We start from the raw sequence: 19,142 nt of genomic DNA on the forward strand, positions 1-19,142 counted from the left end.
GTATGAAAGCACTACTATTTTTTTTAGCTACTAAACATTTTTCACTGAAAAACTTTAATGAAAACATAGTGGTTTTTTAGCTAGTAGTGGTTGAAAGGTGCTTTTATCAGTTGTTTAAAGAAAATGAAAAAGAAGGAAACAAAGGAAAAGTCTCCACTAATGTGGGCACCTACTTTCCTAGTCTCTTGCAATATAAGCATGTACTAATCAAAGCCACCTGCATTTCATTGTCAAGTAGAACTAGCAAGTTTTTGCAATTGTTAAATAGCAAGAGAAGCAAGGCAATTCCTATTTGAAAAAAGAAAAAATATGGCTGTTTTTTCTGGTGATTGGGCTTTTGCATTTGGTGTCCTAGGTAAAAATACATTTTAGTTTTTTCAGTACAATTTTTTTCTTTAATGTTTTCTTCCTTGTGTATAATGCGCTTAGAGAAGAGAAAAAAAATATTGGTCAGACCATATGCTTTAACAGATGCTATAATACAAATTTAATCGTATGAATAAAATTTTGGTATATTCTCACACTAGAAATAGTAATCGATTATTTCATTGTACTTGCATATCCTCAGCCAATATTCTTGCTCATAATATAATTCATTGATTTTTATATATGGTATGATTAATTTATCTCTTCCTATTATTTCACAAATAATGATCTTCTACCCTCTTCTGCTTCTATTTTGCAGGAAACATCTTCTCCTTTTTAGTTTTCCTTTCTCCACTGTATGTCTCTTGTTCCTTATGTTTTTTTAAAAAGATTATTTTGCCTCTTTCTAAGTGTGCATTTTTTGTGTTACAACTTGCGCGATCGATCAATTAATATACATACTTATATATGATCATGCAGGCCAACATTTTATAATATTTACAAGAAGAAATCAAGTGAAGGCTATCAATCAATTCCATGTGTGGTTGCTCTATTCAGTGCAATGCTTTGGATTTACTATGCATTTCTCAAGACCAACGCAACCCTTCTCATCACTATAAACACTTTCGGGTGCTTCATTGAGACTATTTACGTTGGCTTCTTCATTTTCTATGCACCAAAGGAAGCAAGGGTAAGCTTTCCTATACAATAATTTAAAGACAAAAACGAAGTACGTACTTTTATAATATCAGATTACATATATAAAATATAATTACAGATCACTGTTCATAATTTGTTTTTTGACTTTGCAAGTACAATGAATGCAGATCCAAACTATAAAGCTACTACTTATACTAGTAGTTGGTGGCTTTGGAGGTATTGTTCTACTGAGTCATCAGTTTATATTCGAAGGAGCAGTTCGTGTACAAGTGGTTGGATCAATTTGCCTTGTGTTTTCCTTATGTGTTTTTGTTGCACCATTATGCATAGTGGTAAGTTTTATTTATTCATGCGAGAATTATCAAACATTATAACTTCTCTATTTTCCTTTATTTATTCAACCTATACCAGCAATACCAATTAGTTGAAAATATATTTTCGTCATATATAGTAGCATTTTTACTTCACACCCTATGTTTTTCTAACAATTGTTTAGCCTCTCAGAGATTTATTAGTTAGTAAAAGATATAGTGACTTCGAGTAATTATTTTATACTATTATTTTCTTTTTGTATAGTATTGATTTGAGATGATGAATTTAGCTAATATACTTATCATGAATTCATGTATCCAATTTCAACTAGCTTGTTTGAGACTGCGACGTAAGAATTATATTAATTTACATATATTATTTTTGGTTTTCGTTATTGTTCATGAATGAAAATAATGGTATTCATTTTCACATTTGATGCAGAGACAAGTAATCAAAACAAAGAGTGTGGAATACATACCATTTCTCCTCTCTATTTTCCTCACTTTAAGTGCAGTTATGTGGTTCATCTATGGTCTTCTATTAAAAGACTTCAACATTGGAGTAAGTTTTTTCTCTTCTTTTAGCTTAATTCATTTCCTACTCTTGACTCTCATGCATCTATATGTATATGCTAATATTTTTCCCTTTAATTTCTTTTCAATGAATAGATTCCAAATGTATTGGGATTCACTGTTGGTCTACTCCAAATGGTGCTCTATGTCATGTACAACAAGAAAGAGGAAAAGGACTTTGTAAAGGAGCAGAATCTTCCTGAGCTAAAAAACCATGTGATAATTTTACACAATGACAAGAATTTACCAGAACTAAGTGAAGAGCAAATTATTGAAATTGTGAAACTTGGCTCACTGATTTCATGTACACAGAAGTTTGATTTGGCCTTATGCATGCATGAAAATATAGCTGAAGATCATAAAAAGCAGCGGAAAACTATGGAAATATGAGACTATATATATACCGCATACGAGTAAATGTTGCTAATTGGGCGTATCAAAAAATGCACATAGATTTAAATTATATACACTGACGTGTATGTATTTGTATTGTATTTACAATGATGATTCTTTTAAGTACCAAATGTAATTATATTTCTCCGATAATTTTTATTCAATTATTTACATAAAAATTTTAAAAAAAAAAATTAGGTAACTTACAATAGCAAGTCAAATTTACCTGATAGTATAGAATATTTTATACACTGGCGGTGCACAGAACTTAAATTCTAAATCCAATTAGTAGAACTTCTTCAATCTAATACTCATTAACTAATAGGAAAAAGACATGGGCTGACACTTTTCAAAACAATTGCCCCATGTTTGGGCCATTGGACATTCATGACCAGTCGGTCCAAATAAATTTTATATTATGGCCATTTCACAGTTTGGTCATTTTGGTCCAGGTAGTTCAGATACAGTTTATATACCATATTGATACAATCCATATACAATACTGACACAGCTCCTAAAAAAAAATAATGCAGCGAATTTATTGGTAAAAATTGCATCATTGTTATATCAAATATGCATTTTTTAATGTGACGTGCATAGAATTTGTATCGTTATTATATATACATGGGTGTGTACATAAGATGCATATAGAGATTATATCTTTATTGTATAGAATACATATCTATATAAGATATGTATCAAAATTGTATAAAGCTGCCAGCAAATGGCTAGAAAATGGAATTAAAATTCAATGGCCAATTTCATGTCAATAGTTTCTTCCAGAGTGCTATTTATGTCCTTTCCTCTTAATTAATTGTAGTATTTGAATCGTAAATACAAGTTTAGAGATTTACGGGTTTCTTCACTGCGGAAGCGGATTTGTATTATACATGACTCGCCAATTAATTAGTAGAACTTCTTCAGTCTAATACTCATTAATTAATTAATTGTAGTATTTGAATCGTAAATACAAGTTTAGAGATTTACGGGTTTCTTCACTACGGAAGCGGATTTGTATTATACATGACTTGCCAATTAATTAGTAGAACTTCTTCAGTCTAATACTCATTAATTAATTAATTGTAGTATTTGAATCGTAAATACAAGTTTAGGAGATTTACGGGTTTTTTCACTGCAGAAGCGGATTTGTATTATACATGACTCGTGTCATTGTGTAAATCCTCACGAAACAGACCACAGCTAAGTATCCTTTTGGGAATGCAGAGACTTTAATCCTAGCCGTCAACTAATGTGTGAAAACTTTTTTCTATCATAATGGCGTATTTTATACCCTAACGGTTAGGGTTAATTAAAGGAAAACAAATGAGCTAATGGGCTAATTAGCATAGATATTTCCAACATTAATCAATATAAATCCTTTTGCTATTTATATGTGAACTGTTGTCTCAGTGATCATCTTTCCCAAATAAGGATTAATTGCTCCCATCTGTGATCTGCCTACACTCTATTTAAACTTCTACGTTGGCAATAAAATTTGATGCTATACCCATCAATTATTATTTGAGTAGTAATTTTTTTTTTATTTACAATGATAAATATAATTCCGTACATCCTGACTATGTTTGAGTAGTGATACATCATTTTTTTTAAAAAAATTGCAAATGGAGATAGATCTTTATGTAATAGTGACACTGTTTGTACTTAGTGATAAGAAAACTAACAGTGGGCACAATAACTAAGTTTTGAGTAGAGCTGTCAAAATGGCCGGCTGACCAACTCAACATTCGCGGATTAGTATAAAAGGAAATATTATCTATTTGAATATTTTTATAAAATATGTACTGATTTTAAGTATACTTTTTATTTATTATCTAGACAAACTATATTTAGAAAATGTTTACCATCTATAGCCAGGGGCGGAGCTACATACAAGGATGAACCTTTTTCGATGGAAAATTATACTATATACACATGGTTAAAATTATTATTTATGTACATATAGTAGATGTCGAATCCGCTTCGGTTAGTTCGTGTTGGGTTTAATTGGTGTGAATAGAAAATGGAGGGACACAACCTTTTATGAAAAGACATATTATTTTGGAAAAGAAGTGACTGTTCAGATAATTGTGTCTGTTCAGAAAACGACACAATATTTCGAATGAACAGACATGACTCTTCCAAACGATACACCTTCTCGATGAACCATTGCCACCTTTCGGAAGGGGCACTTGAAGGCTATATAAACCAGCATTTATCCACAGGTTTTGGTATGAAAAGTTTTCTGAAATACAAACTCTTCTTGTTTTCAAAACATTCCTTGTGATCAATCAAATCGTTGAGTGAGTTCGACGAATCCAATTATTTGAGGTACTACTATAGTTGGATTGAAAGTCATTTTATCCTGCGAGAAAGATTCCAAAACCTCGAGTACAGTGAGGAAAATTATTCCTTAAAGACACTCCGTGAAGTCGGGGGACTTGGCTTTACATTTCTGTTTCATCTTAATTTCTAAAAAAATAAAACACACTTCTTAGAAAGATCACTTTGATCTTGTGTTGAGGGTGTTGTTGTACTTCATAGTGTTCTTGTTTTAAACTTGAACTAGTATTGAAATTATTGTGTCAAATTACAGATTCTTGTACCCGAAAATGTTGAAAAACAACAATCTTAAGGAATAATTTTTTGAAAAAGAAAAAAAAAATTTTTTTGCTTGTTTGGTGAAATTTTCTTTTCACTAAAGTTTTTCTTTTCTCGAATCTGTATAGCTTGATTTCTGGGGATTAAAACTTTTTGCTTTCTACTCCGTTTGAACTTAACTAGTGATTTGAAGAAATAAAATCTTCATCACAAGTTAAAGATCACTCGGTTAACGATTGGAAGTCATAAAAACTTCATCGTTAAACTAGAAACAAGAAGTGTTTAAAGTTGCTGCAATTTTTTTAATAAGTATTTTGATATACTTAAGGTACTGTCTAGTGGTGACAGGAAAATGACGACTGATAGTCAAATGTATGATGCTGGAACGACTATGGCGGCAACTCGTATTGCCACGATGAGTCATACTAATGCTCCGCAAGCTATGGCATCAGCGGAGAAACTCGAAAAGTTTACGGGTATTGACTTCAAGAGATGACAGCAGAAAATGTTCTTCTATCTCACAACTCGGTGTCTTCAAAGGTTCACGGTTGAGGAAGCTCCGAAGGTGCCCGAGGGAACCTCTGAAAAAGAACACTTCGTGATTGTGGAGGCTTGAAAACACTCAGATTTTCTTTGCAAGAATTATATCTTGAGTGGACTCCAAGATGACCTTTATAATGTGTATAGCGGAACCAAGACTGCAAAAGAGTTATGGGGAGCGCTAGAACGGAAGTACAAGACGGAGGATGCCGGAACTAAAAAGTTCTTTGTTGCAAGATTCCTGGAGTACAAAATGATAGACAACAAGTCTATTATTTTCCAAGTGCAAGAACTGTAAGTGATCATCCATGATCTCTTAGCGGAAGATATGATTTGACAAATACCGTTGTTGAACAATTTAAAAATGTTCTTAGTATTCATATGAACTTTATTCTAGGTTTGATTGTGAATGAAGTGTTTCAAGTAGCAGCAATAATAGAGAAGCTACCACCTACGTGGAAAGACTTCAAAAACTATTTGAAACACAAACATAAGAAGATGTCAGTCGAAGATCTGATTGTACGACTATGCATTGAAGAAGATAGCAAGGCTGCGGAAAGAAGGTCAAGAGGCAATTCTGCAATGGGTGAAGCAAACATTGTAGAAGATGACCAAAACAACTCTAGAAAACGAAAGAAAGATGGAAATGCAAGCAATCAACCCAAGAAAAAATTCAAGGAAAAATGCTTCAACTGTGGCAAGATTGACCACAAATCTACGGATTGTCGTGCCCCAAAGAAAGGAAAAAAAAGAACCAAGCAAATCTGGATGAGTCTTAGAAAGAAATGGATGATCTGTATGCTATGCTTTCCGAATGCAACTTGGTGGGAAATCCTCGCGAATGGTGGATGGATTCTGGTGCCACCCACATTGTTTGTGCTAACAAGAAGTTATTTTCAACATTCGCTCCGGCTCAAGTAGAAGAAAAAATCTACATGACAAACTTCACTACTACAAAAGTGGAAGGAACAGAAAAAGTGTGCTGGAAGATGACTTCCGGCAAAGTGTTGACACTTAACAATGTCTTCTATGTTCCTGAGTTACGAAAGAATTTGATTTCTATTCACTTCTAGACAAGAACGGATTCAAATGTGTATTTGTTTCTAAAAAAATTATACTTAGTAAAGGAGAAGTGTATGTAGGAAAAGGCTACCTCAATGAGGGCCTATTCAAAATGAATGTAATGAATGTTGAAATCAATATAAGGTTAAATTCTTTTTACTTGCTTGAGTCTCCCAATTTGTGGCATGAACGACTAAGCCATGTTAATTACAAAACATTACGAAAACTGATTAGCTTAGAAATTTTGTCAAACTGTCAGTGCAATAAATAAAAGTGTCAAGCTTGTGTAGAATCAAAGTGTGCTAAGCATCCGTATAAGTCCATTGAAAGAAATTTCAATCCCTTAGACTTAATCCATACTGACATTTGTGATATGAAGTCAACACCATCAAGTGGTGGAAAAAAGTATTTCATAACTTTCATTGATGATTGCACTAGATATTGTTATTTCTACTTGCTAAATAGTAAGGATGAAGCAATAGATGCGTTTAGGCAATATAAAACTAAAGTTGAAAATAGTTAGAGAAAAAGATCAAAACTATAAGAAGTGATAGGGGCGGAGAATATGAATCTCCCTTCGTATAAATATGTGTAGAGAATGAAATTTTCCATCAAACTACGGCCCCGTATTCACCTCAATCTAATGAAATTACGAAAAGAAAAAATCAAACTTTGAAGGAAATGATGAATGTCTTACTTATAAGTTCAGGTTTACTGCAAAGCTTGTGGGGGGAAGCTATCCTTACAGCCAACCAAATACTCAATAGAGTTCCCCATAGTAAGACACGATCAATTCCTTATGAAAAATGAAAAGGAAGAAAACCCAACTTGAAATATTTCAAAGTGTGAGGGTGTCTAGCAAAGGTCCAAGTTTCTATGCCTAAAAGGGTTAAGATAGGACCTAAGATGGTGGACTGTGTGTTCATAGGATATGCTAAAAGTAGTAAAGTATGTCGATTTTTGGTTCATAAATTCAAACATCCGGATATTAATGAAAATACAGTAATTAAATCAGATAACATTGAATTCTTTGAAAATATTTATCCGTATAAAACTAGATATGAATAGTCTAGTGGAGGATCTAAACGACCTCGAGATGAACGAAGTGAGAATGTACATAATGATGAGAATCCAAGACGTAGTACACGTCAAAGAACGTCAACCTCGTTTGGATCAGATTTTGTAATATTTCTCTTAGAAAATGAGCCTCAAACATTTAAGGAAGCGATGGTGTCTTCGAACTCATCCTTTTGGAAAGAGGCAGTCGATAGTAAGATTGATTCAATCTTAAGCAACCATACATGGAGGTTGGTTGATCTTCCTCCAGGAAACAAATCTTTAGGATCGATCTAAATGGAACTTCAAAAGGAAAATGAAAAAGGATGGTACTATTGACAAATACAAGGCAAGACTTGTATTAAAAGGTTTCAAACAAAAAGAAGGCCTTGATTACTTTGATACATACTCACCGGTAACAAGAATAACGTTGATTCGAATGTTAATTACCTTGGCGGCGGTATATGGTCTTGAAATCCATCAAATAAATGTGAAAACCGCATTCCTAAATGGAGAATTGGAGGAAGAAATTTATATGGAACGGCCTGAGGGTTTTTTGGTTCCAGGAAAAGAAAATAAGGTGTATATACTTGTTAAGTCACTTTATGGACTAAAACAAGCACCTAAGCAATGACATGCAAAGTTTGACCAAACCATGTTGGCAAACGGATTTAAAATTAATGAATGTGATAAATGTATTTATATTAAAGACACTTCAAATCACCAAGTCATTGTGTGTTTATATGTGGATGGTATGTTGATCATCAGTAGAGACATTTCAGACATAAATGCAACGGAACGAATGCTCGAGAGCAAGTTCGATATGAAGTACCTTGGAGTTGAGAATGTGATCTTAGGGATAAGAATCCATAGAATTCCATAAGGGTTGGCATTGTCACAGTCTCATTACATCGAAAAGGTACTTGACAAATTCAAATATATGAAATTTGGTATTACCAAGACTCCATTGGATGTGAGCCTTGCACTTCGAAAGAATGAAGGTGAAAGTGACTCACAATTGGAGTACGCTAGAGTATTGGAATGTCTAATGTATATAATGAATTGTACACGACCAGACGTAGCATGCACTATAAGTAAGTTGAGTCGATACACGATTAATCCTAATAAAACTTATTAGATGACAATGAAGAGTTTTGGGGTATCATAAATACACTCAAGACTACGGTTTGCATTATAATAAATATCCCGCGGTACTTGAAGGATATAGTGATGCAAATTGAATCACCGGATTGAACAAAGTAAAATCCACGAGTGGATATGTATTTACTATCGGTGGAGGAGTTGTCTCTTAAAAATCATCCAAACAGACTTGTATTGCTCGCTCTACAATAGAATCTGAATTTATCGCATTGGATAAAGTCGGTGAAGAAGCAAAATGGCTTCAGAATTTCTTGAAAGATATTTCTTATTAGCCCAAACCAGTGGCACCAGTATATATACAATTTGATATCCAAGCGGTAATAGGAAGGCAGGGAGCATGATGTACAATGATAAATCTCGTCACATAATACGAAGACATAATACCATTAGAGAACTTCTCTCTAGTGGAATTATCACTGTTGACTATATGAAGTCAAAGGATAATGTGTCAGATCCACTTACAAAAGGCCTATCTAGAGGAGTCGAGAGAACATCCAAGGAAATGGGTTTAAGGCCTAGGACAAGTCAACATGGCGGTAACTCTACCTAGAAGAATGGAGATCCCAAAAGCCAGGTTCAAGGAGATGAAACAAAGTTGTGTCTGACAGGTTCAATATTGTCAAAATACCAACCCATTCTCATGATGTAGACAATGTTTAGTAAACAAGGATAAGACTTAAGGTGAAAAGTCTTTTAATGATTATCTAAATTTAACATATTTAACCAAATAGTTTAATCTATAGGATTGAACGTTTAGAAATCACCTATGCGAGGGCGGAGTGGAAGTCGCTTCAAGAAAAATGTTAGTAAAGGCCTATTCTCTAAGCTCTCATGAAATCGGGACGTGTTCATGGCTGAAAGAACAAAATCGTGAGAACCATAAACGTTAAAAGGTTGGTTGTGCGACATGTGTTGTCTAGGTGTACATTAAAGCTCGACGGTTCAATTATATCAAATCTACTGTTTGACCGAGTGCATTCGAGGCATGTTCACTATGAAAAGTTCAAAGGGAAACCCACTTATCCTGATGCAATCACTCTTTGCTTGATGATCACATATTTGTCCATAAGATTTTACAAAGAATAATCATTCCTCATTCATGTGGGGGATTGTTGGGTTCAATTGGTGTGAATGAAAAATGGAGGGACATAACCTTTTATGAAAAGACATATTGTTTTGAAAAAAGAGTGACTGTTCAGATAATTGTGTCTGTTCAGAAAAAGACACAATGTTTCGAATGAACAAATATGACTCTTCCAAAGGATACATCTTTTCGGATGAACCATTGCCACCTTTCGGAAGGGGCACTTGAAGGCTATATAAACCAGTATTTATCCACATGTTTTGGTATAAAAAAAATTCTGAAATACAAGCTCTTCTTGTCTTCAAAACATTCCTTGTGATCAATCAAATCGTTGAGTGAGTTCAACGAATCCAATTATTTGAGATACCACTATAGTTGGATTGAAAGCCATTTAATCCTGGGAGGAAGATTCCAAAACCTCAGGTACAGTGAGGAAAATTATTCCTTAAGGACACTCCGTAAAGTTGGGGGACTTGGCTTTACATTTCTGTTTCATCTTACTTTCTGAAAAAATAAAATACACTTCTTAAAAAGATCACTTTATTCTTGTGTTGAGGGTGTTGCCGTACTTCATAGTGTTCTTGTTTTAAACTTGAACTAGTGTTGAATTTATTGTGTCAAATTACAGATTCTTGTGCCCGAAAACATTGAAAAATAGCAGTTCGTATATTCACTTGTGAACCCCCTTGGTGTCAATCCTGGCTCCGCCACAGTCTATAACAACTTTATTATGCCTTAAAAGTGAATTATGCATGTAATATAGATATAGATGTGTTATAAGTATTTTAAATATATTATGCTTGTCTTAGCAAAAATCTACACTAGATATTAAAAGTAAATTATGCATGTATTAAAATTATACAACTATAAATAATAAATATTTTCTAATATGATATATTTAGGTAATTTTCCGCTATAAAATTCAAAAAACCAATTCAGACGGACGCATCATTTGAAGGGCCGAACATAGCCCCAGGTGGGTCGTAGGGCTAGCTCTTCTTGGTTGAATTAAATTACATTTTTAACATTTAATTTGTTTTCTCTACAAAAGAATTGGTGTTTGGTCTTTTAGTTTTACTCTTTAAATGAACTTGTCTTTAATTTTTGCATTAGCAATCAAGCTTATTTATGCCTACTAAGGAACAAGTTCTTTAAAGGTGTGAAACACAACTTATGAGATATTATAATGTAAAAATATGAATTTATACTCTTAGTAAAAGTTTTTTGCCATGAGAGGCAAAAATTAAAGACCAAAGAAAGTTGGACCAAAAGTGCAAATTACCCAAAAAATTTTATTATTTTAATATAAGTGATTACCAAGAATTACTTAAAAGTTTGGTTGGTGTTAGCTCAAAAGTTGATTCTTATTTTTTCAATTAATCTAATAACCTTCATTTCAAAGAGAAATATAAAAGTCACGCCTTCTGACTAAATCAGGTAAAATAATCTAAACCAAACATTATATTAACTAATCTTTTTTTTAATTAAAAGGTGGGAAAGCCACCTAATAAATATAAATATAAATAAGAAATAAGGTCTTACAAAGTACAAGAGTTAGGCCCAAAGCAAGTCCCACCCGATAGAAACAAAAAACAAAATGTATTACTCTAACGTAGTATGCACAATTACTAAGATTTCTTGTTTTTGTTACTTCTTATTACTTATGTGATGTCAATCAACTATCCATTAATTCTAAATTATAGTGTGTGTAGATAATTTATCATAGCTACTAAATGCAAGCTACTCTTATACTAATAGGTAAATGGAATCGGTTAACCATGCACAAAGATCAATGATTATGAATAAACAGCTATTGAATAATAAATAGGAAAGTGTATAATCTTCCTTGTTTTTGTGGTCGTAAAGCAACCTAGTTAGTTATATATAGCACCAGACTAGTATTTGAGAACATTTTTTAATTTCATAAAAAGGAACTCAAGGTGGAGAAAGTAGCATTATCGGCCTTTTTGCTTGATTAATTGCTTTCTCATATAAAGACACTTTTATTTTCCTTTTATCTCCTATATAATTTTGTCATCACATTAAATAAGTTAAGATTTTTGAGAGTAATAACTAATATATAATTCAACTTAATTCGTTCTTTATGTTTTATGACACACTACAGAAAACTACAAACAACTTTTCGAATCTTAAAAAGTTACTGAAAAAAGGAATGTAATAATTATAACGTGATTTTTCCCTAATCTTGCTTCATCTTTGACTTGAGAATACCTAAGATTATATTTTGTATGTTGAGACCTATGACTAGTGAGTCTATTTTTTTTCTAACGTTTGTTTGTCTATTGAAATTTAAATCTTGATTTCTTTTAATTTTAAATTTCACTCACTTCATTAATCGTTAAAACATGTCATTCCATGCGACTGTAACACTATATAATAATTATGAGTGAAACATGCATGCATGCATTTCGATTTCACGGTCGTAGAATGGTCCAGATTATCAAGTGCGATGAGACTGTGACTTGTTAATATAATTGGTTTGATGTATAAGTTAGAGGTTCATAGGTTTTATGTAATTAAAAACGTTGTAAACATCCGAATATTCCAAACCCCTCCACGGTGATATATGAACACTTCTACTGAAACAACAACATACCCACCCACAACATACCCACCCAGTGTATTCCCACATAGTGGGATTTGAGGAGATTAAAATGTACGCAGTCCATACTATTACCTCCGGAGAGGCAGAGAGGCTCTGTTTCGATAGACCCCCGGCTCAAGATAAAAAGACGGTAAACAAAGACGTAATAAAACGTGAAATAAAATGAAATAACAGAAACAAGAAACCCACAAAGTATTACTATACACTATCAAACTGAAAGCACACACCTCACCCAAACCCTCTTGGCTAGAAAATCCAATCTAAGCACAAAGCCCTACGACTACTAGCAAGGCTACACCAACACGCACTAACCCTCTAACCTAATTCGCATTCTCCATACCATTCCTATCTAGGGTCACGTCCTCAGAATACAATATCAATATGATCCGTCCAAGTTTGGATGAACTATTAATCGACCAGTTTATTAACTCAATTATTTTGACTTGCCTCATTTAGTCTGTGTAAAAGTTGGATAAATTGCCCAAATTAACTCATGAGAATCTTATTGTATGAAGTCATAACAAAGGAGAAGATGGATTATTGTTTTTATTCGGTAATTAAATAATTATAAGAAAATAAATAAAGAAAATGTAGTAGAGTTAGCGGGATAGGGCTCGACACATTATTTAATCCATCTTATTATCTTAGCTTGATCCCGTTTGTATCAATTCAAATAAATTTTGAATGAGTAATAACCCGCTTAATGATTAACTCAACTCATTTTGATCCATCAAAATTTAGTCACCAACCTTGGCCATAGATCATTATAAATTATCTTATCAGTAATTTATTGATCGAGATTAATGATACAAAAACCTTTTTACTGTGACTGAAAATATACATAGGTCAAGTCAAGGATATATTCTTTTTAGATTACTAGTGAATAGGCGCCAATGTTGAACATGTGTCCATCATAATAAGCATGGATTTCTAAAATATTTCTTAATCTAGATTAATACATTTAAATTTGTGTTCAAGTCATAAATTAAAAGTTAGAGGAAAAAATGCATGTTCCTAAAAATGATTGGGTTCTTGTTTAACTAAATTCCATTGGTCAAGATAGAAATATTAGTCAATAAAAAATTCTTAGATAGATATAAATTAATTTCAATTTACAGTTCTCTTCTGCGTACTCTTAACTTATACTATATTACAAGCTTATTTGGAGGCGTAACGATTTCAAAATGGTCCATTGTTTACATAATATTATGAGTTAAAAGTTATTAAAGCAGAGAAAAAACAATATGCTACCATGTGTGGCATGGGATCATCAATTATATTTTCTACTTATTTATATGTTTTAGAATTCAAGTTTTCCACGCAATTTTAATTGTATGATCTCACATTCATCTTTGTGTCACAATTTAACAGATGTATAATATATAATTTGTAACTTTATAGTAGCGCGCAGAGCCCCTTTTTCCAGAAATAACGTCTTTCTCCACCCTTTTCCGTGAAATAATCATAACCATACAAATACTGTTCAATTAGCATACAACGTACCAATATTAAAGCATGGAAGTTTCATAATGGCATCAGTGCACCTTTTCTTATAAATATCCACCGTCTATTTATATTATCGAGCGACGTGTTTGCTTTCATGATAGGGGGTGTCAAACGAGCGAGTTGGATTAAATTTGGACCATCAAAATGAATAAATTAATAAGAACAACTATACATTTGGCCGCCTACATATAAAAATATATTCCATGTATATCAAACATTAAAATACAAGCAATACACATTCTTTTACTAGGAGTACTATTTTTGTGAAAGACTATTTATATTAATTTTTCAATTAATAGGTATTTATAAGTTGCCCAAAGATTACTTGGATCGAAATAAGTTGAGTCAAGATAACTTAAATAATGTCCATAGCTAAATCCATCCAACTCATATCAACTTTTATTTTTATTTTTGTTTTTTAATATATAGTTTGTTTAGTCATCAACTAAAACATTTTTCTTTATTATATAACTATACATAATATAACAAATAAAAATTAAAATTGCTGTGACTACTGAGAAGGTCTCTTATTCGATAATTTAGCAAATACTGAATTAAATATATCAAAATGAATTGAGTTAATAAATAAATGTAATAACTTATGATATGCATGTTGTCTTAGACTAATTTTCTCACCCTTATTCCATGATAGTGATGCATTATGTTCAACTTGTCTTATAAAAGGGAAAAAGTAATATGGTGATAGAAAAAAGAGAGATGGCACGAAACATCTTTGAAGGCTCAATCATTTGTACATGCATAATTGACTATTCATGAGCAATATGGAACAACAGTATCCACAAACCCCTAAAGATTAATTGTTTAAAGGCTAAAGAAACAAAATCTTATCCAATAATTAAAAGGGGAAAAAAAGTGAAGTCTAAGTATGATAATAAAGAAACATCTCTACTGTATTGCAATGCCATGTGTATTAATCTATGTTTAATTCTGGTATACTAAAACTTTTAGCAACTGCCTAAAATATCAATATACGCAAAATGATTAATTGATCTTCTAATTAATCATTAGTAATTAATGTTATCGAGCCAAACAATCTTAATTCTTAAGTGGATATCTTGTTGATTGTGGGTTGGGCAGGTCTAATAATTGAAGCCTAGCCTATTGATTCCATGTGTAATAAAACAAAATCATATTAGCAATTACATACAACATGTCATCCGCAAATTTGAGGAGAAATTAAGTTTTATGTATTGATAGTATATATGTAATTTTTTACACTATTAGGTTAAATTAACCGACATAATAAGTAGTTTTGATAAATAAAAAAATAAAATAAGAATATGCTATAATTTGTTAAATTGTATTAATATTGTAACATTTGTTCATATATATATACACATACGTGCGCTCTCAACTTCATGTAAGAAAAATAACGGATACGAAGTTCTAACCATCCACAGTTTATAAATTTTTATAATATCATATCAAAGTTAGATCTATAATAGTAGGAAGTTTTAATAACAAGTATGATACAATAGTGTATAACTTTAGTCTATCTTGAAAACAAAGATAAAAAGATCGTTTCAAAAGACCCTCTAAATCAAGTAAAAATATTATATAACAAGCATGATAACATCTGAAATGATAATATGCTATAATAATTGGTTAAATAACCGATAATGTAAAACATATTTTTATAGATTTTAAATTTGCAAGATTAAACTTACATTCACTTAAAGAAACATTGGCATTGATCTAATTTCATATCTAGTATAGAGAATATATATATATGACATAACCCACCCAGAACGACAAGATAAGCCTAATAAAGCAACGCCAATGCGAAGCATATTATCTTCATGATTTTTCATCAGCCATTTCAGCAAATTGATCACTCCAATGTAGCAGAAATGAGTTGTCCCACTCTATTATTTTGCCAAATGGCAGGCAATAATTGGCTCTCCCATCATTTTTACATTGTTATTTTGCTGATTTGGAATTCATACAGAACAGAAAATAAAAAGAACCACAGACCCTCCAAAATTAAAGCACCTTAGTGCCCATGCATATTGGAGGATGACATAATGAAAGTGCACATTGGGTCCCTTTAAGTTTAGGATATTGTCATTTTACCCCTCAAACAACAACAAATTTGAGTTTAAGTTTTGTACGTCGACACTATAACAAAATTATACACAATCACGTAAAGTGAAAAATAAACATAAACCAAAAAAAATAAGATGAGAAATCTAAAACGATATACGATCGATTACGGGATCTTTACAGATATAACCGGGTGGATTCACTGATTACTTTTCCGTCCTAGTTGGTGTTGATATACATAGATTATACATAAATGATATATTTATACACAACTATATACATATTATACATTCGCCATTAATTTTTAGCATAATTGAGTGAGCAACTATTTAGATTAATTCTTCATAAATAATTATGTGCAATAATATATTAATTTATACACAGAAAATAAAAGACCTTTTTGGTGTTCCACCCTTTTTAATTTCCCTCCCTGTGTCTATATATATGTCAATCAATTAGCTCTCACAATTCCATCCTCAAGTAGAACTTGCAGCTCTTGAATCACTTTACTTCGAGAGACAAAAAACAAGCTAGAGATTTTCACAATTCTTTGTTCAAAAAAAAAAAAAATCATGGTTAACCTTAGTCACTTAGCTCCTATTTTTGGTACCCTTGGTAAGCTATTCCTATTATATTCCATTATCAAGTACCTTATGTTTATTAGTTCTAGAGCCTAAATTTAATATATTCTATGGATTTGACATTAATATATGAAGTACCTTATGTTTATTAATATATCAAGCTATTCCATGGATTTGACATTTCATCGTACTAGCACATATCCAATGATTTACGTAGCATTTGTTTAATCATTAGTTACAAAATTTCCATGCTCTTTTCACGTAATTAAATTTTTCGTGAAAAAACTTTAAAAGTTCATATCTCACTCATTTACTTTTTATTTTCAATTTTTTCAGGCAGCATCGTCTCGTTCATTGTGTTCCTTTCTCCATTGTGAGTTTGGCGTTGCTTGAATCTTCATTTGTTTTACCATCAATAGTGATTAAAATAAATTAATACTTACATTGTATATTTATATCACATTTTCAGGCCAACATTTTATAATATTTATAAGAAGAAATCAAGTGAAGGCTATCAATCAATTCCATACGTGGTTGCTCTATTCAGTGCATTGCTTACCTTATACTATGCACTTCTCAAAGGAAACATGATACCCGTTATCATTATAAACGCCTTTGGTATCTTTATTGAGACAATTTATGTGGGTTTCTACTTTTTCTATGCATCAAAGAAAGCCAAGGTAAGCTTTTACATACACTAATAACAAACGTCAGATCATTTAAAAGATCATTACAAGTAACCGTTTATAGTTAATCTCTAAATATCGACGTTGCAATTGCAAGTGCAGATTCAAACTATGAAGTTTGTTCTTTTATTTGTGGGTGGTGGCTTTGGAGCAATTGTTCTAGTTGTTCAATTTCTGTTCCATGGAGCTATACGTGCCCAAATTGTTGGATGGATATGCATTGTATTTTCAGTAGGTACATTTGCAGCACCATTATGCATACTGGTATGTCTACGAATGCAATTATAACAATCGTTTTAAATTATTTTCAATTTTTTCATGCATGAAAATAGTGTAGTGTATATATATTTAATTTTCTATTACTTCATGCAGAGAAAAGTTATCAAAACGAAGAGTGTGGAATACATGCCATTTCTCCTATCAGCTTTCCTTACACTAAGTGCTGTCATGTGGTTCATTTATGGTCTTCTTCTAAAAGACATTGTCATTTATGTAAGTATTCGAATTATTTTTAAGCTTCACTCCCTCTCCCCTATTTGCATGTTCAACTGAAATTATCTAAGATTGATTTCGTCTTACACTATCAGAAAATCACTAATTTTCTTCTCGAAATTTGGCTCATCATAAACATATAATTGATCGATGAACCAAATTCCAGACGGACTCTATCATGAGAATTCGTCATCTTTCTGTGTTATATATATATGTTACATCCAAAGCTCTTTTGTATTTACTAACTTTCTGTTTTTTTTTCTCTGTCTAAATAGTCACCAAACATCTTAGGATTTGCCTTCGGTGTTGTCCAAATGGTGCTTTATATGATGTACAAAAACCACAAAGACAACATGAATGTTACAAAGGAGCAGAAACTTCCAGAGCTACTACAAAATCATGTGATAATTTTAGATGATGAGAAAAAGCTTCCTCATTTAACTGAAGAGCAGATTATTGATATTTGGAAGCTTGGTACATTGGTTTACTCTGAGAAACTTGCAGCTGAAGTTGAGAAGAATAAGCCAAAGTTGCAAACTGTGGAAACCTAATTAAGAACTAAACTAAATATTTTTAATCTAAGTTTGGAATTGGCATTTTCCTTTCATTTGCTTTTTCCTAATTAATCCTAAAGTGTTGTGTAAGTGTTTTGTGTACACGAGTGAATTCTCAGCTCATGTAATAAAATTTCTCTTGTTATATGCATGTACCTAGAACAAGAAAATGCTTGTATGTATTTTCTTTATTACAAATAAAATTACATTTTTGTTTGGATAATAAGGTTGTTGCATTTGATTTTTATATTATTTTTTCCTTATAATTTACTCAATTCCTAATCAAATTCTGTTTGAATAAAGTATTAAAAACACACTTAAATTATTCCCTTTTTTTTTAGCATCTAAACTAATGAAAGTGTGAGAAATACACCTAAACTATCACTTTTAGTTTGAGAAACACACCTAAACTATAACTTATAGTGTGAGAAACATACATGAACTATCATTTATTAATTTGAGAAACATACCTAAAAGCTGACTAGATCAAATATTTGCTTACAAACTCTTTAGGCGTATCTAGCCATTAAAAATCAGTCCATGTGACATATTTTTATTCTTTTTTGCTAACACACAATTTTTTTTTTCACTGTTAATTGATATTTTTTAAGTTTGAGGTGTGTTTCTTGCACTAACGATCGAGTGATAGTTAGGTGTGGTTCTCACACTCTCAATAGTTTAGGTATGAAAGTCAAAAAAAGAATATTGTTTAGGTGTATTTTTGACACGTCACTTATTCAATTTCAATATCGATATTGTCATACTTTAGCTTTCATAAATCTTTTTTTTTTTTTAATTACATCGAAGGATAAAGGGACGAGACATGAAG

The 19,142-nt window shown here is 31.9% G+C and overlaps 2 protein-coding genes across 2 annotated transcripts; both read left to right on the forward strand.

Annotated features, from left to right (window-relative positions):
* The first annotated feature begins 212 nt into the window (after positions 1 to 212).
* Positions 213 to 2,453, forward strand: LOC107875813 (bidirectional sugar transporter SWEET12). The gene is made up of 6 exons (XM_016722659.2): positions 213 to 355; positions 686 to 722; positions 847 to 1,057; positions 1,194 to 1,358; positions 1,780 to 1,899; positions 2,007 to 2,453. The coding sequence occupies exons 1-6, from the start codon at positions 310 to 312 to the stop codon at positions 2,298 to 2,300; spliced, it is 873 nt and encodes a 290-aa protein (XP_016578145.2). The 5' UTR covers positions 213 to 309; the 3' UTR covers positions 2,301 to 2,453.
* Positions 2,454 to 16,456: 14,003 nt separating this feature from the next.
* On the forward strand, positions 16,457 to 18,536 carry LOC107874687 (bidirectional sugar transporter SWEET9). Its single transcript, XM_016721444.2, has 6 exons — positions 16,457 to 16,615; positions 16,918 to 16,954; positions 17,051 to 17,261; positions 17,370 to 17,531; positions 17,640 to 17,759; positions 18,035 to 18,536. Exons 1-6 carry the CDS (start codon positions 16,573 to 16,575, stop codon positions 18,308 to 18,310), a joined length of 849 nt encoding a protein of 282 aa, XP_016576930.1. The 5' UTR covers positions 16,457 to 16,572; the 3' UTR covers positions 18,311 to 18,536.
* Positions 18,537 to 19,142: the final 606 nt, after the last annotated feature.

This window comes from Capsicum annuum, chromosome 6 (genome assembly GCF_002878395.1).
Source record: "Capsicum annuum cultivar UCD-10X-F1 chromosome 6, UCD10Xv1.1, whole genome shotgun sequence".
NCBI lineage: Eukaryota > Viridiplantae > Streptophyta > Magnoliopsida > Solanales > Solanaceae > Capsicum > Capsicum annuum.